At 42.7% G+C, this 23362-nt stretch overlaps 1 protein-coding gene across 1 annotated transcript in view; it reads left to right on the top strand.

Moving 5' to 3' along the window:
* The window catches only part of LOC124621966 (potassium channel subfamily T member 2), a 700004-nt gene that overhangs the window by 162650 nt on the left and 513992 nt on the right, over window positions 1-23362 (top strand). Inside the window, exon 3 of the mRNA XM_047147499.1 lies at window positions 15754-15952. Within this exon, the coding sequence (XP_047003455.1) occupies window positions 15754-15952 (199 nt within the window). The remainder of the gene's footprint in view (window positions 1-15753; window positions 15953-23362) is intronic.

Below are 23362 nucleotides of genomic sequence, written 5' to 3' on the forward strand. Positions count from 1 at the left end.
ACTGATTCTGGGAGTGCCTTCATGTCGCAAGAGGTGGAGATAAGTAATACAACCAGCAACATTGTTGAACATGTTCGTTTTGGTGGTCCAGGTGTTGTGAGATAGGCAAGCGTAATGTTGCGTGAAGTACTGACCTCCAAACCTTTGAACACGGCGCTCTCAGCAGTCAACGTTATTGCAACGGCGTACTCCTCAACCATGTCCGTCTTCTCAGGGGTGCACTTTGTACTGACCTTTTTTTTTTATGGATAGCATTACGCGACCGCGTCGAACGGCGAAGGTGGAGGAGCTCCACGTTTTATAAATTTTAACAGCTAACATCCTGCAAAAAGTCTATGTATTTTGTTTTATTTATTTATTTTTTAATCTGCACGTTAAGCAATTTTGCATTCTTGAAGTTTTATAGCTATATGATTGCTTTGTGGCTTTGAAGTCCGCATAGTACATGATCGATATATTCATCGTGTACGTTCCTAGCTGTTACATACTTTGATAGCCAACTATTGACTATGTGATTGCTAACGCCACATGTTGAAGGCAGTTGTTGACATTTTGAAATATTTGAATGAGACTTTTCTTATTCTTCCAGTTGTCAGTAGAGTGGAGAATTTATCAAAAGAACTTTTCCAAGAATATTCATTTCGAATTTTTCAGTGGTTATTAATACATTCGTATTATCATTGCTAGTCCGTTAATGCAGTGACCAGATCCCGACGTTTTGTAAGAATGGAACAGATATCGACACTCAGTACACAGTACTGTGGCTCTGACACGTAAACAAAAACGACAACTCTTAACAAGCCAGTCCGTTACATGAAGAACACGCTAGGTGCGCTGCAGTAGACTCGCTTGAGACAAGCAGCCGACAAAAAGTCGCTCTCGTGAAAGGACTGGAAGGCTTGACTGCTTTGAAAGCACGCGTGGATCGGCTCAGTTACTTCTGTGCCAGCCTGACAGAGAGATCCAACCAGAAGAGAGGACCAGATCAGACGCCCTGTCGTCCGTCCCGTCCGGTCTCGCCTATCAGTTGTCTGCCAACTTTGGCGTCTAGTCAGGGCATCAACTAAGAGCTGGCTCTAAATTTGTGCAAACTTGTAAATTTCAACCTCCAGGTGGTGCTAGTGTGGTAGGCGTTGACTTCAAAATTCATTTTATTATTTGTATTTTCCCCTCTCTCTTCATACTTATTGAAAGACAGACAGGCTCTAAAATTTAAACATTCGTAATCAAATTATAAAATACAATTTAAATGAATATCGTTGCATGCACATCAAATTAGCTTTCCGTATGAATCCAGTTAGCCTACGTAGACTTCACTAATCTTAAAAACTCACTGAATCTGTCACACGATAATACCTATACAACTCCTGCATGAACTTTAGTATTAAATACATTTTGTACTGACAAGATGTTGCGACTATACAAACAGAATTTGTTGTTATAATTACATTTGTATACTTACGGTAGCGCGTCGACAACGCACTTAAAAATACAGAAGAATAATTTAGGCCAGGTAAGCGAAAAAAGGAAGTGTTGCACAGAGCTCCAAAGGTACAGGCCTTACACCAAAAAATCTCTGCCCTGCGGACTACAAAGAGTTCTCTACGGCATATGGAGCATATGTGAGCGGATCGAAGACTTCTTAAGTAATAAAACCCAGTATATTTTCCTTGACGGCGAATATTCATCAAACACATGGGTATCGTCAGGAGTGCCACGGGGTAGTGCGATAGGACTGCTGTTGTTTACATAAATAAATGACTTGGCGGACAGGATGGACAGCAATCTGCAGTTGTTTGCTGATAATTCCATGGTGTACTGTTAACGTGTCGAAGCTTATTGACTGTAAGAAGATACAAGACGAATTACACAAAATTACTAGTTGGTGTGGTGAGTGGCAGCTAGCTCTAAATGTGGAGAATTGTAAGTTAACGAGGATCAATAGGAAAAACAATCCTGTAATGTTCGGGACAGTATTACTAGTGTCCTTCTTGACACAGTCAAATCGTTTAAATATCAGTGCGTAACGTTACGAAGCGATATGAAATGGAACGAGCGTGCGAGAATTGCGGTAGCGATGGCGAATGATTGACTTATTGAGAGAATTTTAAGAAAGAATGGTTCAGCTGTAAAGGAGACCGCATATAGGACGTAAGTGCGACCTATTCCAGAGTACTGCTCGAGTGTTTGGGATCCGTACCAGTTCGGATTGAAGGAAGAGATTGAAGCAATTCTGAGGCGGGCTGCTATATTTGTTACCTGTAGATTCGAGCAATACGTAAGTGCAGCGGAGATGCTTCGGGAACTCAAATGGGAATCCCTCGAAGGAAGGCGACTTTATTTTCGAAAAAAGCTATTAAGAAAATTTAGATTTTGAAGCCGATTGCCAAACGAGTCTGCTGCCACCAACGTGCATTACGCATAAATACCACGAAAATAAGATATGACAAATTAGGCTTATACGGAGGCATATAGACAGTCATTTTTCTCTCAATCGATTTGGGAATAGAACAGGAGAGGAAATGACTAGTAACGGTACAGGGTACCCTCCTCCACTCACCGTACGGAGGCTTGAGTAGTATCAATGTTGATGTAGCTGAATTGAAACATAGCGGAACAGTACATTAATATGTGTATACCCGTGAAATAGATTATAGACAATAAAATAATCAAATTATTAAATTACACTGAAGAGCCAAAGAAACTTTTACACCTGAATAGTATCATGTAGGGCTCTCCCAAGCACGCAGAAGTGCCGCAACATGACGTGTCATGGATTCGACTACTGCTGCAGGGAACTGACACCATGAATCCTTCAGGTCTATCCTTAAATCCGTAAGATTATGAGGGGGTGGAGCTCTTCTGAACAGCGCGTTGCAAGAAATCCCAGATATGCTCAACAATGTTCATGTCTGGGCAGTTTGGTGCTCAGAGGAGGCATTTAAACTCTGTTCCTGGAGCCACTCTGGAGTGTCGCATTGTCCTGCTGGAATTGCCCAAGTCCGTCGGAATGCACAATGGACATGAATGGATGCTGGGAATCAGACAGAATGCTTACGTACCTGTCACCTGTCAGAATCGTATCTAGACGTATCAGAGGCCCCATGTCACTCCAACTGCACACGCCCCACATCATTACAGAGCGTCCACCACCTTGAACAGTTTGCTACTGAAATGCAGGGTCCTTGGATTCATGAGGTTGTCTCCATACCCGTACACATCCATCCGCTCGATACAATTTGAAACGAGACTCGTCCGACCAGGTAACATGTTTCCGGTCATCAACAGTCCAATGTCGGTGTTGACGGGCCCAGGCGAGGCGTAAAGCTTTATCTCGAGGGTACACGACTGGGCATTCGGCTCCGAAAGCCCATATCGATGATTTTTCGTTGAATGGATCGCACGCTGACACTTGTTGATAAATGGTTCAAATGGCTCTGAGCACTATGGGACTCAACTGCTGAGGTCATTAGTCCCCTAGAACTTAGAACTAGTTAAACCTAACTAACCTAAGGACATCACAAACATCCATGCCCGAGGCAGGATTCGAACCTGCGACCGTAGCGGTCTTGCGGTTTCAGACTGCAGCGCCTTTAACCGCACGGCCACTTCGGCCGGCACTTGTTGATAGCCGAGCATTTAAATCTGCAGCCATCTGCGGAAGGGTCGCACTTCTGTCACATTGAATGATTGTCTTCAGTCGTCGTTGGTCCCGATCTTGCAGGATCTTTTTCCGGCCGCAGTGATGTCGAAGATATGATGTTTTACCGGATTCCCGATATTCACGGTACATTCGTGAAATGATCATACGGGAAAACCCCCACTTCATCGCTACCTCGTAGATGCTGCGTCCCAACACTCATGCGCCAACTATAACGCCACGTTCAGACTCACTTAAATCTTGATAACTTGCCAATGTAACAGCAGTAACCGATCTAACGACTGCACCAGACACTTATTGTCTTATTTAGGAGTTCACGACTACAACGCCGTATTCTGCTTGTTTACATATCTCTGTATTCGAATATGCCTATAATAGTTTCTTTTGGGCTTCAGTGTAAAGTATTTTGGAAGGCAACAAGGCCTATATTGGCATTAGCTTTCTCGAAGGTCTGAGCAGTGCCTTTTGAATGTGAACCACTAAATTGTTAATAATGAAAGAAATGCATAGAGACGCTTTTTTAATTCTATGCTGCGATTTTTAATGGCTGTGATTTGGAGTTCGTGGATGCCTCACATCATACTGAATCCCTAAAGCGAGGAATCATATATAGTCCTATCCATCTGAAGATTTTCAAGTCTCTAGCTTGTGTTACAAAGTTCATTCCAGTTACTATCTCCAGCTCAGGGCCATACATCAGGTACATCAGGTACGGTATCGTGTCCACACCCTGACACAAACACTGTATAACTACTCCAGCATGTACACAGAGTATAGGTTACAGTCTCTCTATATCAGGCACGCTGCACTTGGGTTAGCCGATTGAGAATTGAATTAAATTCACTGAAATGAATGGAGCTATGTGGATGAAATCAGTGCAGATGCAGTGACGTGAAATAATATCACTACAGACCGTGCAGAAATGGTGGACATAGAAAGTAACGTTGTGACAAATGAAAGTTCTTGCGAGCTACAGCCCTGCCTATTGCGACGAAGCTGCAAGACTTAGCACGCACGATAACATGGTCTACAGTATATCGTAGCTACCCCTTGATGGGTAAAATCAAATTTACTGAGGCGCAAAAATAAATATGTTTTGTACATGGTTCATTCGCAAAACTAAGCCATATTTAGTGGATTATCTATTTTATCACTATTCCCTACAAATCTAGTGTTTATTAGATTAACAACCAGAAGGTGAATCTTCGCAAAATTTTCCAGATGCAAGCATTGACAGTAAGACAACATGAGACGGATGCTACAGCTTACGAAATGAATATGTGGATGACGTTAGTTGAAGATGGTATGCAGTCAGCGATGACTATAATGTTTTTCTATCCAAGTCTCAGGTACTGATACAGAAATTTGTAATTATAACATTGCCTTTCGTTCAACATTGGATAGATATACCAGTGACATTATAAACTGGAAGGAATCATTGCTAGCTTTCTCGGGTTTGCTGCCGTATCCTAAAATCTATATGATTCGGTATTTCGGCGATCCATCTACCCGCCATCTTCAGGAGAATTCTGCTGCTGCTGAGTCCCGGTGATGCCAACTCTGCAAATCGTTGTCCTATATAGGACTTCGTACTGTACACGGCGCATCTGCCGCCCGCAGCAGTTGCTGTCCTCCAAGACTGAAAAACAATGTAGTCCTATCGCACTCAAATACTATTTCTAAACTTTGCAGTAGGCCGCACCGAAGAACGTTGTGTTTTGGCGCGGAATAGTACAGGGTTCCAAGTCATACGAAGAGGAAAACCTTTCTCTCTCTTTCCAGCTCAATTTCAAATGGTTCAAATGGCTCTGAGCACTATGGGACTTAACATCTATGGTCATCAGTCCCCTAGAACTCAGAACTATTTAAACCTAACTAACCTAAGGACATCACACACATCCATGCCCGAGGCAGGATTCGAACCTGCGACCGTAGCGGTCACGCGGTTCCAGACTGAAGCGCCTAAAACCGCACGGCCACACCGGCCGGCAGCTCAATTTCAATTGCCTCTTTATAAACACTGTCGGAGAAAACGGTAAGTGCTGGCAACTATCACAGTCTCGTCAGATTACATCCTGTACTATTGTTTAAGCAATGGTGTGCTACCGTCGATGTTTTCGGCTATTGTAGCCCCGTGTGACTGCGATGTTCCACGCACCTGCAGACCGAACGAGGTGGCGCAGTGGTTAGACACTGGACTCGCATTCGGGAGGACGACGGTTCAGTGCCGCGTCCGGCCATCCTGATTTAGGTTTTCCGTGATTTCCCTAAATCGCTCCAGGTAAAAGCTGGGATGGTTCCTTTGAAAGGGCATGGCCGACTTCCTTCCCCGTCCTTCCCTAATCCGACGAAACTGATAACCTCGCTGTCTGGTCTCCTCCCCCAAAACAACCCAACCCAACGCCACGCACCTCCCCTGAACTGTGCAAATCGAACGGCCGATGTAAGCGTTTCCGCTTTGACAGGGAATTTAGTATATCCCGGGCTTCCTAAGTCCCAAATCATCGTTCAGAGAGCTGAGTAGTTTCATAATGTTGGAAGGTGGACGGAACACACTCCTAATGTTAAAACTTCTTACAATTCTTCCTTTTTTAAACGACATTCCTCCACCATAACGAAAAAAAGGCCACAATATATGCTCCTTTTCATCCATCTCCGGGGATAGTCCAAACACCATACCCCAAAGAATCTGCCACTCAGAGTATCCACTTTCCTGAAACGCAACCATCAAATGTGCAGATTCCTGTGTTAAACTGCACTGCATGACAACTGCACTGCGTGCTAGAGTCCTAAGCACACCACTACGTTGATAGGTGGATGGCAACTCTTAGTATGCATATACCGATCGGCGTATGTCTACTTTCGATTAATACTATGTCCCAGCGTACCATCTCATTTTTTTGTAAACCATGACGCCCAAAACAGAAAGCGTCGTACTGTTGCCGCCGGTGTTCTATTATAAGGGCGGCGCCACGAGCCCAGTCTCGGAGGACAACTACTGTGGTGGGCGGCGCATGCGCCGTGCATCCTTACGGAGGCCTATATAGGACGACGATATGCAGACCTGGTACTAGTTTTCAGCAGTAGCAGCAGCGGAATTCTCCTGAAGATCACGGGCACATGGATCACCGAAGTACCGGATCTTGTAGATTTTAAGTTCGACAGAAAACCGGAGGAGACTGACAAGAATTATTACGCCGAGAAAGCCTACGAAGTCGCGAGGAAGATATCTTGCTCCTTTTACAGGCCTGTTGGGTTGACAGAAGAGCAAACACCGTGTTACTAGCGGAGCCCGAAATGCACGCGTTTTAGCTCACGCAGGCTGGCGTGAGGAGGGAAGGACTATACTGACGTGAGGTCTGGAACATGACAAGGAATTAGAATTCAGAAAGCGGACGTAATTAGTTTGATCCTTAACTTTAATCCATTAATGATGAACGTCGCTCTTGACGGTACATGATTCACAATATTATCTGTTCAGAATACATTCGTAGTAACTGAATATGGCGCCTTGCTAGGTCGTAGCAAATGACGTAGCTGAAGGCTATGCTAAATTGTCGTCTCTGCAAATGAGAGCGTATGTCGTGAGTGAACCATCGCTAGCAAAGTCGGCTGTACAACTGGGCGAGTGCTAGGGAGTCTCTCTAGACTAGACCTGCCGTGTGGTGGCACTCGGTCTGCAATCACTGATAGTGGCGACGCGCGAGTCCGCCGTATACTAACGGAACGCGGCCGATTTAAAGGCTACCATCTAGCAAATGTGGTGTCTGGCGGTGACACCACAAGGCCCATCTGCAGGAAAGCACTCTGAGAGTCCACGTAAGTAAAAGCTAAACATGAAAATGTCAAACGTTTTACCAGCTCGAGAATTTGCCCTCTTGGGAGTGGCTCGAACGACTGACAATAATACTCGATGCAAGCAAAGAAAATATTCACTCGCCAATGTAATAAGTATGCGATTATCAGTAATAAAATCTGTTAATAATTGATCTACATGACCATCATGTAAATGCTTGAATATATAGAATCATTTTCAGTAAATGAAGGAAGTTCTGTAGCAGCGAAATCCAAGGGGGAAAAAACGAAATTGGAGCAAGAATTACAAAGTACATCGCCCGAAACCAAACCAAATGTAAATAAGATCCTTAGGAAAACAGTAGGAACCGACCGTGTTACTAATTCGTAATTTGTAGGTTTAATGAACAGCTAACAAAAATGCTCAAATGTGTAAAATTCCAAAGAGACCATACTGCTGAGGTCATCTGTCCCTAGACTTACACACTACTTAAATTAAATTATGCTAAGAACAACACGCACGCACACACACACACACACACACACACACACACACACACACACACTCGAACCTCATGTGGTAGAGGTCGCGCAATCCGTGACATGGTGCCTCAAACTGCGCGACCACTCCGCGCGGCTACCGCTAACAAAAAAGTAAATTTTTTCCTTGAATGTTAACGAAATCTTCTTTTATCTTTCGCGGCAATAAAAGAAGTGTGCTCAAACGCATTTATCGTAATCAAATATTTAGTTAAAATTCGAAATTTGTGAGGATTTTAAGCTGATATCCAGTCACATTCAGAGGCAATGATGCCAGAAGAAGTAGTAATCAGTTACCTATAGAATCCACATATTTTGTTCCGACTGCCTTGTAACCATGCTTCATTTTCATATTTTCTTTCCTTTCTTATTTTGCTTGTCTTATTTTCTTTGCAGCTGAACTTTAATTTTAGTGGACGCTTTTAACAGGGAGAGCTTATTAGCCTTGTTAAAAAACTCTCACTTATTTTGAGGTTAAAGCGGGTGTAAAACTAATACGAATATAATTCAGAACTTCCACGGAAAGTGCGGATTCAGGGTGGGAAATGTAGTACGTAAGTAATTATATGTGGTTTACCGTAAGAGACCAGTAGTTCTGAAGAACAAAAGTGACTGGTAAGCGGTACGTGTATCACAACGAGCTGTTGGAAATCTAGCGAAACTTTGTAAGGTGAAAAATCACAAGCCAATAACAAATGAGTAGTCACATATGCAACGGATAGAGAAACGTTGCTTCTTTTTTTAAAAAAAAATGTCGATGTAGAGCTTCATTCAGTTCTGATTTAATGCATAAAATTTACTCGATGAAGTTTGGTTTCACATATTCGAACGAGAGGGATCTCTGTGGAACGATACTTCGTAGCTTACTGTTGTCAGCTATCTACAAAACAGTTTAATTACTTTCATTGAGTTAGAAATATCAGTTCTGAATTACAACCCTTTCATTCAAAGCAAATGATCGAGACTGCGTCAAACAATCTCAACGTATTTACCGCCACTTATCAAGGTTCAAAATGGTTCAAATGGCTCTGAGCACTATGCAACTTAACTTCTGAGGTCATCAGTCGCCTAGAGCTTAGAACTAATTAAACCTAACTAACCTAAGGACAGCACACACATCCATGCCCGAGGCAGGATTCGAACCTGCGACCGTAGCGGTCGCTCGGCTCCAGCCTGTAGCGCCTAGAACCGCACGGCCACTCCGGCCGGCTCACTTATCAAGGCTTCGATGGCAATGTGATTAATGATTTGTAACTGCGGGCTGTGCAGCGACGAATTTAAGCCCAAATATTATGAAATCACGCTAAACTCGATTACTGTCACTGAACGTTCGCTGTTCTGTTCTCTCAGTTGAGTTGTTATCCAAAGAATTGATTGGAGGCAATCGGGTAATTGACTGCCATTCTTCCTTAAACTTCATCAGGCAGACAGGAGAGACAACCTGTATTTTCACACTGAAATAACACTTTCAATGACTTTAAGAGAGGAAATTTATGCTTCGCAACGACTTTTTAATGACCTGTGAAATCACTTTTATTGAACAATTATGCCAAGCGGGCGTAATTTCTTTTTCTTTTAAAAAAAGAGATAACTCATATCAACTGTTAACTTATTCGCATCTTTGCTCTCTCCTCGTACTCGAATATTTTATTAGCTAGCCTTCAGACAGCGGCAAATATATTCAGAGCGAAATTTCGCTCTGCAGCTGAGTGTAAGCTGACTTGGAGTTTCGTGACGGATTAAAACTGTGTGCCGGACCGGGGATCGAACATGGGACTTTCGACTTTCGCGAGCTAGTGCTCTACCAACTGAGCACGTCCGGCCGGCATATATTTTCAACATTCTCTGCAGATTCAGCTCACCACACTCTCCGCCGCAGTGTGAAAATTCATTCTGGAAGGAATCCCATAGGCTGTGGCTAAGCCACCTCTCCACTATATCGCTTTTCTTCCAGGAATGATAGTGGCGCAAAATATGCAGGAGTACCTCCGTGAAGTTTGGAAGGTAGGAGATGAGATACTGACGGAAGTAAAGTTGGGAGCGTTGATCATGAACAATGCCTGGATATCATCAACATTAAATATCACATGTTCACTTTCTTGCAATACAGGTGAAAATCTTATTTTAGGAGAAAATTATATTCCGTGAGAGTTGTCAATTTCTCTCATCTGCATCTAAAAGCAATTTAGTCAGTATACCAACATAGTGCGAGTAAAGCGGTCTGATAGAACAACTTAAAATTAGTTTATGTTGTTTGATAACAATCTGTTATACCCTTGAGGATACAAAATGAAAAGAAAGAAAGACAGAATGCCGGGTTGGTAAGGCACTTTTCAAATTAGAATCCTGGTCCGGCACTTTTGTTTCAGCCTGCCATCAAGTTACAGTATCAAGTATTTTAAACGCTTTCCTTCTACGCACTGCATGAAATTACAAGGCCTTTTTAACAGCCGGCCGCGGTTGTCTCGCGGTTCTAGGCGCGCAGTCCGGAACCGTGCGACTGCTACGGTCGCAGGTTCGAATCCTGCCTCGGGCATGGATGTGTGTGATGTCCTTAGGTTAGTTAGGTTTAAGTCGTTCTAAGTTCTAGGGGACTGATGACCACAGCAGTTGAGTCCCATAGTGCTCAGAGCCATTTGAACCTTTTTAACAGCAAATATTTATAACTTTGCACGTTCAACACAAATCATTCATAATAAGCACGTAGCAAATGTCTGTCGCTGTACTTCCAAACACCACCCAAATCTAATGACCTCGTCATCGACGGGACGTTAAGCTTTAATCCTTTTCCCACAGATCTAGAGGTTATGTTGCACCATGTACAAAGGTTTTTGTTCCTTGTTTTGCTTTAGTACTTTTATTATTATTCTTTATTGCATTGTCCGTCTGCTTAGCTGGGTGGATATGTGCTTACCTCCCATGCATCGAGCCCGGGTTCGATTTCCGGCCGGTTTGGAGATTTTCTTCGCTCGTCGACTGTCTGTTGTGTTGTCCTCATCATTTCATCATCATCACTGGCACGCAAGTCGCCCAATGTGACGTCGACTGAAATAAGACTTGCACACGGCGGCCGAACTTACCCGGCCAACAATCCCATACACTCATTTCACTTCATATTTCATTCTGAAAACCTGCCCTCTTCTGCGTCTAAAGCCGGCTGTATAATGGAATAAGTACACTGAATATTCTTTACATAATACTTTTTGTTAATTCTTAGCTCTAATAAACCAACAGTAAAGATAGTAGTTTATGTACTAAAGCTTAAGGACAAATGTCTTTAAAATATTACATAATTAGGAGTAGAAAGACTCTGGAAAAAACTAATAAAACGAAAAAAAATGGCTTGGTGGGCGTCCGGCCATCCTAGTTTAGGTTTTCCATGATTTGCCTAAATAGCTTCAGGCAAATGCAGGGATGGTTCCCTAATCCAATGGGACCGATGACCTCGCTGTTTTGTCGCCTCCATAAATCAAGCAACCAAACAACCATGGTCAAATGTTGCGTATGATTATCATGACATGTGCCACGGCATCTAATGTAACTAATTACCACAATGTTATAATGAATCACTTGAAAGTGTCTATATAGTAAAAACTGAGATAGTGTCTAAAATTACTTAAATTCAATCAAATGGTAAAACCTAAATAACATTCTTTCTATTCTTCTAGTTAATGATTGACAAGTTAAGGCCTCAGCCCTACTACTTTGAACTGGTACAATACATAATCTATTCAATACAACTTCTCTGCCGGCCGGTGTGGCCATGCGGTCCTAGGCGCTTCAGTCTGGAACCGCGTGACCGCTACGGTCGCAGGTTCGAATCCTGCCTCGGGCATGGATGTGTGTGATGTCCTTAGGTTAGTTAGGTTTAAGTAGTTCTAAGTTCTAGGGGACTGATGACCACAGATGTTAAGTCCCATAGTGCTTAGAGCCATTTGAACCAATTTTTTGGGACCTTTCATCACACAACACTACAGCAAACTTCGCCCACAGGCCCTGGCAAGCCCAAGGGGACCGACGGACCGTCACGTCATTCTCCGCCAATGGTGTCATTGGTGGCATTATGGAGGGGCTTGGGGTCAGTATAACGCTCTCGCTGCCGATGTCAGTTTTCGTAATTGAGCTAACGGAAGTGCACCCCATTTCAGTCCTCCCACCATGGAAAAATCATTGAGAACCCCGGGAAACGAACCTGTGTCCTACGCATGGTAGCCATGCTGACCAATAAGCTTTGTACCCGGACTATCATACAACAATGCTGATAAGACAAAACACTTATCTCACTGTGTTTCTATTTATTTTCTGTTCATGAATTTCGTCTTGGTCACTATCACTTTCTACGTCTACATCTACCCCATATCTACATCTGTACTCGCCAGACTACCTTATGGTTTGTGTAGGAGGGTAGTTTCTGTACCACTGATACTTTCTTCCTTTCCTGTCCGAGATTCAAGTGGTCGGCGGTATGAACCATTCTTGGTAAGCCTCCGTGTGAGCTTGAATCTGTCTAACGTTGACTTCGTGATCTTTTTGAGAGGTAAACACAGGGAGAAGCAATATATTGGTTGCCCTTTCTAGGAAATTTTACAGAAAAATCACACCGTGATACTGATCGCCTCTCTTGCAATGCCTGCCACGGGAACTGACTGAGCGTCTCCGTGAGGCTTTCTCGTTTACTAAGTGAGCCTGTAACGAAACACGCTGCTCTTCTTTAGATCCTGTCTGTTTCTTCTACCAAACCCATCTTGTATATATATCCCACAGTGACAAGCTGTATTTAAATATTGTATTGTATTGTATGTTATGTTAACCGGGGACCTAGAAACGACAGAGAGGCTCCGTCCTCGCCGCAGCCGCAGTGGTCCACAACTCCACGACGACTACCGCAGTCCACTTCTCCCCTCCGCCGCCCCACACCGAACCCAGGGTTATTGTGTGGTTCGCCCCCGGTGGAACCCCCTCCCCCTCCCCTCCCGGGGAACGTCTCACACCAGACGAGCGTAACCCCTATGTTTGCGTGGTAGAGTAACGGAGGTGTACGCGTACGTGGAGAACTTGTTTGCGCAGCAATCGCTGACATAGTGTAGCTGAGGCGGAATAAGGGGAACCAGCCCGCATTCGCCGAGGCAGATCTAAAACCGCCTAAATACCATCCACAGACTGGCTGGCTCACCGGACCTCGACACAAGTCCCCCGGGCGGATTCGTGCCAGAGACTAGGCGCTCCTTTCAACTCCGGAAAGCCGTGCGTTAGACCTCTCGGCTAACCGGTCGGGCTATTTAAATATTGGTCGGTTTTATAAGCTACCTTCCTCGTTGATATACTACACTTCCTGAGGATTATTCGTAATAAATCTCAGTCTAGTGTCGGCTTATCTGCGACTGGTTTCATCCATACGCGTTCTCTCACGTATTTAATGGATGTAGCTGCTTCCACTGATTGCTCACCAATCGCGTAATTGTACAATTATATGTATTTCAGACACTTTATGCCTAATATGTTGCATTGCTTTTTGTTGTTGGGCACCCGCAGATCCTTACAACAAGCGTTGGTCTTTTTCTGTACTTCTGTACTTCGCTAAAATGTTCTAGAATTGCCGTTACTCTGTATATAAATGCATCATCCGCGAAAAACCTGACGGAACTTCCGACGTTATCCACTTGGTCGTTAGTTGTATGTGTGTGTGTGTGTGTGTGTGTGTGTGTGTGTGTGTGTGTGTGTATGGGTGTGTGTAATGTAATAGGCATTGACAGGCATATAACACGCCCTTGGAGTATACCCGAACCAGGTTTAACGTGTGAAGATTTCTCTCTTTTTTTCTGGTTGCTGGAAACCCTTCGGTCACACTGCTGGCCCAACATTACACACGCTAGTATTTTATTCATTAGGTGATAGTGTGTAACTGTAGCTAATACCTTCCTCAACACCTCCGCGAGTAATATCTATTCAGGTCTCCACCGTTATTAACATTTTATCTCTAATTCACCCTCTCTCCTTTGTTAACATCTTCCAGAACCTCAGGTCTGTTGCTGTTGTTTCTGTTTACTCTCAGCTTGCTTAGTTCATTCCTGGATATGAGATTTATTCCAAGGGACAGTAACGTGAAGATATTAGTATTTAATGTTCCTAATTAACTACCGCTTCTAGCACTAAAAAGTTCGTGTCTCATAGCTTCCACTTGCAGATGGCATTAGAAAACCGTACGCTCAGGGGTTCCTAAAGCAGAACGGTGACACAGTCGATGGTCAGTTTCCTGGTCTGTGTGCACTATCTGGCCAAAATAAATGGAACAGTGCCATGTAACTGGCCTCTAGATGCCACGAGAGGCGGACATGCCAATACAAAAGAAGGCGGGGATCATTGTGATAAGCGGAAAAGCAGTAGTAACAGCAGAATGAGGTTGTCAGGAGAGCTCAATGACTTCTAGCTCATTCTAGTCATTGAATGTTACCTGAGCAAACGACCCATCACGTACATTTCAACCCTTCTAAAGCTGATAAAATCAACTTTTGATGATGCGACTGTGAAGTGGAAACGCAAAGGTACAATCGCAGCTAAACCAAGGCCAGACAGATTTCATGTAATGATAAACAGGGATCGTCGAGCAGTGCAGAGAATGGTTGTAAAAAGTCGCATGAAATCAGGCAAAGGATCAGGCGTGAGTTCCAAAGTACTAGCACAATGATTGTGTCCACAAAGTTTATTAGTACGGGGTGAAATGGAAGACCAGCTCCTCATAAACCACACATTTCTGTAGACACTGCTGGACGACGCTTGAGGTGGTCTTAAGAAGGATAGAAATGCTTTATTTGAAGTGATGAGTCACGCGATACGCTGCTGTAATCCGATGAAAGCAATTTAGATTGGGGGAATTCCTGGAGTATGTCATCTGCCATCATATGTAGCGGCAGTAGTGAAGTTCGGAGGAGGTGGTAGTTCGGTATACGGATGGGTTTTTTGTTATGGTGTGGCCGCATTATTGTGCTTAAGGAAACTCTAAATGCGGAAGGATATGAATACATTTTGCAGCACTGTGTTCTGTGTACAGTAGAGGAACAGTTCGGAGACAATGGTTGTTTGTATCGCCATGTCGTAATGCAGCATTGCGATGCAAAGGTTTATGGATAATACCATCCCCGAAATGGACTTGCCTGGCCGAAGTCCCAACCGGAACAGTACCTTTGGGATGACTGAGACAGTCGACTACGCTCCGTATCCCGGTGTCCAACATCATAAACTGGTTTCAGCTCTTGAGGAATAATGTCCTGCCGTTTCACCACACACAAAAGACATCTCAATGTAAGTGTCCCCAGCAGAGCTGAAGCCGTAATAAAGGTCAAAGGTGGACACATCCCGTGTAAGTACCCACTAACCAGTGTCCAGGTACTTTTGATCAAGTAGTGTAAGGAGTATGGCCTGTATCTTCGCTCCCAATAAATCATATCCCGACTGTAGACGATGTGTTTCGCTTGCAGCCTCCCACCAACCTTCAGAAGGAGACTGTACATTCATTGTCTCGTATATCCACTGTTTTAGTCTCATTGCCATTCATCAAGTGTCCGATTTCGAAGATCTAGCGTTATTTATTTTTCTATCTGTAATGTATTGTACTTAAAACTCACCAGCACAAGATATCTTACGTGAGTGGGGTATATCCCCAGAATGACGACGAAAATCTCTGCTGGTGTAGTACTGGAGGCAGAATAATTTTGCGGCTGACACACGAGGCTTGACGTTGCGGTCGTTTCTGTTTCCAGTTACGGCTGTCCACCGGGCAACAACTCCGAGTACATGCGGTCGAGCAACCTGACCGACGAGGAGTTCCAGGAGAACCCGGTCATCAACTGGGACGCCATCCTCTGGGTGAACCGGTCGCTGCTCATGTGGATCGTGCAGGTCATCCTGGCCATCATCAGCCTCACCGAGGCCCTGCTCCTCGCCTACCTCGGCTACAAGGTCAGTACTGCGAGTTAAAGTGGCCACACATGTTTCTGCACGCTTGAAAACCTGTGAAACTCGAGCTTCTCCCCGTGTATGACAGCTTTAAATAACTCAGGGGAACGCAGACGGGTAACCTGTTCGACGACCGCTGGTTTTGCAGGGGTGACGTCCCATCGTTTTCAAGCACAGTTTCACCCTAACCAGTAAAACAAGACAGGGCGCGTGCAGAAGGACGAAACACACGCAAAAAACTAGCGCTAGAACACAACCGAAATTCCAACGTCATGTTTCGTCCATACTGAGATGTTAATCAACATCGGTCAGCAAGTAGAGATAACTCTTTCACTATGTTTTTTCCCCAGGGATATTGCAGAATTCTAAGCGTAAGCTAAGCAACAACGTAGCTCGCTATTAGAGGTCGCCTGGTAGTTTAATCTCAACAGCTATCTCCGTAGCACCGTACAATAAGTGAAAGTGCATGGCAGAAGCGTTATGCAAACCGGTGTCATCTTCCATAGCCCTAAAAGGCACTAATCTTCGAAGGTCGTCAAAAAATACACGTCACATGTCTCCTGAGGACACAACTAACGCTGTTATAAATTCTCTCTGTGTAAGGGAAGAAAGCTGAAGACTTTGTTACCGTGCCATCATTTTCATCATTCGCCCTATTCACGGTTGGTTGAAAGCGCTACACGCGCCTGATCTGTCTCTCACTATATCCATTCTGGTCTAAGGTAGCCTCAAGGCGAGTTCTCTCAACGGACAAATTTTCAGGTTCTAGTATTACGTGCACACTGGATAATTTTTATTAAGGAATGTATATTTTATAAATTTTTTGAAACTTGGTTTGTAATTTATTTTCTTGAGTCAGACCCATTCGTCATGGTACAGAACACACAGTAAACGAGTTTTCAATAACAGTTGTTCAGTTTCTAATCCCCAACATGATTGGATCTAATACGGACTACGAACTGTTTGATTTTAATGACTTTGTTTTGCAATGAGGTGACACGCAAAGAAACAGCTGCTCGACTTACCTGCAAGCGTCGTATTCCTTACAGGAGACATCCTTGCGACAACACCAGCCGTTCACGTCATCGACATATTCGCGAAGCAGGAATATGGAAGACTAATGATACACCTTCAACAAGTACGCTTGTTGAGCCACGAACTGTGAGTGCTGTTCGTGACGTAATTCTCATTAATACACTGCTCTTAGTATCTAAGTGTCGACTACACGCACTCGACCTTCGAGTAATGGACTTCTTCTGAATGAAGTCTTTTTTGCTTCCCTAACCTACATTTGCGCAAATTTCAAGGTGTCAATTAGCACGTACTTTCGATTCCATTACCAGATTTTAACAAAATTTCTCTTTCTTTTCATATCGAGCAAGTAGCTACTCCATTAATCGTCTTATTATGATTCAAGCTTTCGCTTTTCTTTTTCTTTACAGAAATTAATCCAAACGCTGCTAACCTTCATTGATAGAACCACCCTCGGTTCTCATTTTTTGAGGGCAAGTGGGGCTTCCACGAGTTAATCCAATTACGTGTGGCATTAAAACACTAAATCACATATTTTTAGACTCTTACGAGAAACATGTTACTGAAGTACGCAAACTGAATTATCTCAATCTACATCTACATCTACATCTATACTCCGCGAGCCACCTTACGGTGTGTGGCGGAGGGTACTTATTGTACCACTATCTGATCCCCCCTTCCCTGTTCCATTCACGAATTGTGCGTGGGAAGAACGACTGCTTGTAAGTCTCTGTATTTGCTCTAATTTCTCGGATCTTTTCGTTGTGATCATTACGCGAGATATATGTGGGCGGTAGTAATATGTTGCCCATCTCTTCCCGGAATGTGCTCTCTCGTAATTTCGATAATAAACCTCTCCGTATTGCGTAACGCCTTTCTTGAAGTGTCCGCCACTGGAGCTTGTTCAGCATCTCCGTAACGCTCTCGCGCTGACTAAATGTCCCCATGACGAATCGCGCTGCTTTTCGCTGGATCATGTCTATCTCTTCTATTAATCCAACCTGGTAAGGGTCCCATACTGATGAGCAATACTCAAGAATCGGACGAACAAGCGTTTTGTAAGCTACTTCTTTCGTCGATGAGTCACATTTTCTTAGAATTCTTCCTATGAATCTCAAGATCGAAGTACATCGATTCAGACAGATATTTTCTTATATGAGTTGATATTTGCATTAACATAAATTTATCACAATAGCGACATAAAAACATTCATTACTTTTCAGACACGTTCCCTAGACAAATCCTGATTCCATATTCATATTCACATAACTGCAATTTATATATATATATATATATATATATATATATATATATATATATATATATATATACTGTTTCTTGTTTCATTTCTAGCACCGCCATTCCCACACCAAATTATTATGTGTAGAATTTGTATGCAAATATATTTTTTGTGATCTACTGAAGCTTACAGTGAATTCGCCTTCATCTTAAATGAACGACACATAAATCATCAACAGAACAATAATCGCGTTTTGATTATGGCGTATAATGCGTTTGATGATCTAACAATGACGTCGCGATCCATTGCTAATAAAAAGTTAGCCTCAGTTGAGCGTGACCAGTGCTGTACGTTTACGTCGTCTGTCATGCATGCCTTCAATCAGTGTATTTGTGGCGAAACATTTTATGTTAACAGCAGTGATATCAGCCACTATTCAGTAACTACTTTAATGTCGGTGTTACCATATGTTTATGTCTGAAGTAGGGAATAAACGTATATGCAAACAGGCTGTAAATATCCAGAGCACACTGGAGTTTTTCACACTAGTTTCGAAAAAAATCAATTTGTTCTTCTCCAGATCGTTTTAATAATTCATAGTGGAATGATATATAGCTTCCAGTGAAAGTTGCTGATACGACTGTTGAGTCAGTTCATTAATGATTTTTTGAAGTCCTGATGAATACATAGTTGGCAACATTTTCTTCATTTTATGCATTTCACTTACTTTAAGTGCATGGCGTATTTTTTCGAAACATAATTCAAATCGTTCACATACTTTAGAGTACAGCCGAGATAGGACTACATTGCAACAAAATAATGCATTCTGGTTGAATGCATGTGTGTCCTCTGTTACTCACGCGGAACGTTTTTTTTAGAATGAAGACTTTACTTATCTACCAATGCATGTCCCGACATAATAAATTGGACTGTAGAACCCGAGAGTAAGTTCTTTTGTATTCTAGTGACAGTGGCCGTCTTGTTGTTGTTAGGCGCGAAAGTTAATATGAATGTCTGATCAGCACGCTCAAACAGCTGCAGTTCGACATCTAGTTTAAGTGAAGAAGGCCGGTAGTTCAAAAAGCTTTGAAGTGAAGAGAAAGTTATCGCTTCCCGTAGTTGGACGTGGTAGCTTCCAGATGCTTTCACTAGCGACCAGCGGGCCCAGGTCTCGCCAAATCAGGCAGTTACCGGTGGTTCTCTCCCTCTGGGCGCCAGCAATCACACGGCCGAATTGGAGCGAGGATGCTTCCCGCCCTGGAAACGAATTTCCTGCGAATTTCTTTCGACTCACGCCTGCACTATGCAACATGTCGGGACATGCATTGGTAGATAAGTAAAGTCTTCATTCTAAAAAAACGTTCCGCGTGAGTAACAGAGGACACACATTTATTCAACCAGAATGCATTATTTTATTGCAATGTAGTCCTATCTCGGCTGAACTCTAAAGTATGTGAGCGATTTGAATTATGTTTCGAAAAAATACGCCATGCACTTAAAGTAAGTGAAATGCATAAAATGACGAAAATGTTGCCAACTATGTATTCATTAGGTTCAAAATGGTTCAAATGGCTCTGAGCACTATGGGACTCAACTGCTGAGGTCATTAGTCCCCTAGAACTTAGAACTAGTTAAACCTAACTAACCTAAGGACATCACAAACATCCAAGCCCGAGGCAGGATTCGAACCTGCGACCGTAGCGGTCTTGCGGTTCCAGACTGCAGCGCCTTTAACCGCACGGCCACTTCGGCCGGCGTATTCATTAGGACTTCAAAAAATCATTAATTAACTGACTCAACAGTCGCATCAGCAACTTTCACTGGAAGCTATACATCATTCCACTATGAACTATTAAAGCGATTATGAAACGTACCCTGTAGGAAAAGTTAAGTTCTTTCAAAGTCTCAGACGTCTGCAAAACTATGTCAGCAACACAAAACTGTGTCATGTTTATGTCAAGCATCTCAACATTATTTTCCACATACACACATATTTGTCAAATTAGTGCCTAAAGCGTGAGTTTAAACTCTAAAGTAAACACTCCAACCCTGTTTCCATGCTCAAATAGTTACAAATGAAATGACAAATTAGTAGTTGACATTAGAAGTTTGGCCTATGAGATCCAGGTACTAAATCTAACGTGACCTGTCTTATAACTGCAGAAAATATGCTAGCTAAAGAAATGAACTAAGTAGTACACACACAAACAAATATGCAATCAGATTTACGGGAAAAATGTTGTTAATTAGACCTATTCTCCATGTCGAAATACACTCTCAAATTAAACACTTCCGCATTTACATTATGCCAAGTGCCATTTTAGGAGGGAAAAAGATAATGTGCTGAAAATTATAATCTACGATATTGCTTTTTGTATAGATGAATTCGCGATGGTAGAGATTAAATACAATAACAACTTTCGATCAAGTTTGCAACATATATGAATCAGAGCTATGGTTACAAAGCTCCATAGACATTTAAAAGGCTATATTTCCTATAATCACCTATTAAATATCACCAAAATCTAATAAAAACACACATTGTGAAGACACGCTGCCACACTCTCAACATAGCCTAAAGAGAAACAGACTGAGTAAACATCATGTTCGGAAGGAAGGAAGATGGGAAAGATGATGTTTTCACGATTTTCTTGCGATGTAGCACCTAAACTGCATTTTTTTCTTCGAAGACGATGATAGACTTGAAACATTTCAAAAGAAGATATTGCAATAAGACAGAGTTGAGAGTTCAAAAGTAAACTACTTGCTACCATTATTTATCCTTTGGGTACAAAACATGCATACACACTCACGCGGCTTGAATGTTTATCTTAATATGCAATTAGAAGTATAGACCTCTAGTAAAATTAAATCAAAGAAAAATTATACTATTTCTGGAAAAATGTAAGATTTCGCACATTTTCAAGATCTTTGGACTCTCCAATTAAATATTTCCACATATAAACTGGATGTACAACTTATTAAAATGTATATTGCTTCAAGCCTTTTTAGGCTTATGGTAATATGCAAGACCTCTACGAACATTCGAGGAAAATAAAATTGTACTATTTGTAAGCTCTCGCTCACTTGCAAGCTTAATTAACCTTCAAGTCAAACATTCCCGCATTTAAATTTTCTGTATTACATCTTAAAATATACACATCTCATTTATTGGCACTTTTTAAACAAAATTATTTATTTAAAACTATATGTATGTAGATTACAGTAGTTCGATCCGATTATCAAGCATTAAATTTTTTCAAAATTTGTAAGATTCCCACACCCTGATAGAAAAATAAAATATTTCTGCATTTAAATTGTCTATATCACTTATTAAAATACACACAGCTAGCATATTGGCACCACTTAAATAATAACTCTCGTAACTCATACAAAATGCTGTTTTTTAAACAAAGCCATTGGCGGTGCCTTATTCATGAAAGTGTTTCACATTTAATGATGTTGATGGAACTTTTAACTCAAATAGACCTTTGTACCCTCTATACTTGTTTCTGACAGTAGTTTCCTTCGCTGCCGTATTGTATAATCCAGAATGCGTTGTGACCTGTCATGTACAAGTCCCATCATCTCTGCACAATTACGCCAATGTCCATCCACGTGAACAAGCTTGCTACAGTCATGAATGGGTCTCCGTATACTATACTGTCTGCCCCCTCCCCCCCCCCCCTCCCCCGATTTGCTACCATTACCAAACCATTGCATTGGATTATATACATTTTTTCATATAGCTACATATAAATATACGTATAATACAAAAAAATGTACACTTTCATTTGTTCAAAATCCTAGACCCCTAAACGTTCTTCAGCGACTGCTTCGAAATTTTGACATAACATTGCTTTCGAATACTTGTATATATACACTATGAGATCAAAAGTATCCGGACACCCACAAAAGCATACGTTTTTCATATTAGGTGCATTGTGCTACCACTTACTGCCATGTACTCTGTATCAGCGACCTCAGTAGTCGTTAGACAACGTGAGAAAGCAGAATGGGGCGCTACGCGGAACTCACGGACTTCGAACGTGGTGAGGTGATAGGGTGTCACTTGTATCATACGTTTGTACGCGAAATTTCCACACTCCTAAACATCCCTAGGTCCGCTGTTTTCCATATGTTAGTGATGTGGAAAGGTGAAGGAACACGTACAGCATAAAAGTGTATAGGCCGACCTCGTCTGTTGACTGACAGAGACCGCTGGCAGTTGATGAGGGTCGAAATGTGTATCACACAGAAATTCTAAACTGCATCAGGATCGACTGCAAGTACTATGACAGTTAGGCGGGAGGTGAGAAAACTTGGATTTCATGGTCGAGCGGCTGCTCATAAGCCACACATCACGCCGGTAAATACCAAACGACGCCTCGCTTGGTGTAAAGAGCGTAAACATTGGACGATTGGACAGTGGAAAAACGTTGTGTGGAGTGACGTATCACGGTACATAATGTGGCGATCCGATAGGAGGGTGTGGGTACGGCGAAGCCCGGTGAACGTCATCTGCCAGCGTGTGTAGTGCCAACAGTAAAATTCGGAGGCAGTGGTGTTATGTTGTGGTCGTTTTACTTACGAAAGGGGCTTGCACCCTTTGACGTTTTGCGAGGTACTATCACAGCACAGGCCTACACATTGATGTTTTAAGCACCTTCTTGCTTCCCACTGTTGAAGAGCAATTCGTGGATAGGAAATGCATCTTTCAACACGATCGAGCATCTGTTCATAATGAACGGCCTTTGGCGGAGTGGTTACACGACAATAACATCCCTGTAATTGACTGGCCTGCACAGTCCTGACCTGAATCATATAGCACACCTTTGGGGTGTTTTGGAACGCCGACTTTGTGTCAGGCCTCACCGATCGACATCGGCACCTTTCCTCAGTGCAGCACTCCGGAAGAATGGGCTGCCATTCCCCGAGAAACCTTTCAGCACCTGGCTGAACGTATGCCTGCGTAAGTGGAAGCTGTCACAAAAGCTAAGACTGGGCCAACACCATACTGAATTCCAGCATTACCGATTGAGGGCGCCACGAACTTGAAAAATCAATTTCAGCCAGGTGTCCGGATACTTTGGATTACATAGAGTATATATAAAAAAATGCCTAATATATGAAGAGTAAAC

Source organism: Schistocerca americana, chromosome 1, assembly GCF_021461395.2.
Source record: "Schistocerca americana isolate TAMUIC-IGC-003095 chromosome 1, iqSchAmer2.1, whole genome shotgun sequence".
NCBI classification, from domain to species: domain Eukaryota; kingdom Metazoa; phylum Arthropoda; class Insecta; order Orthoptera; family Acrididae; genus Schistocerca; species Schistocerca americana.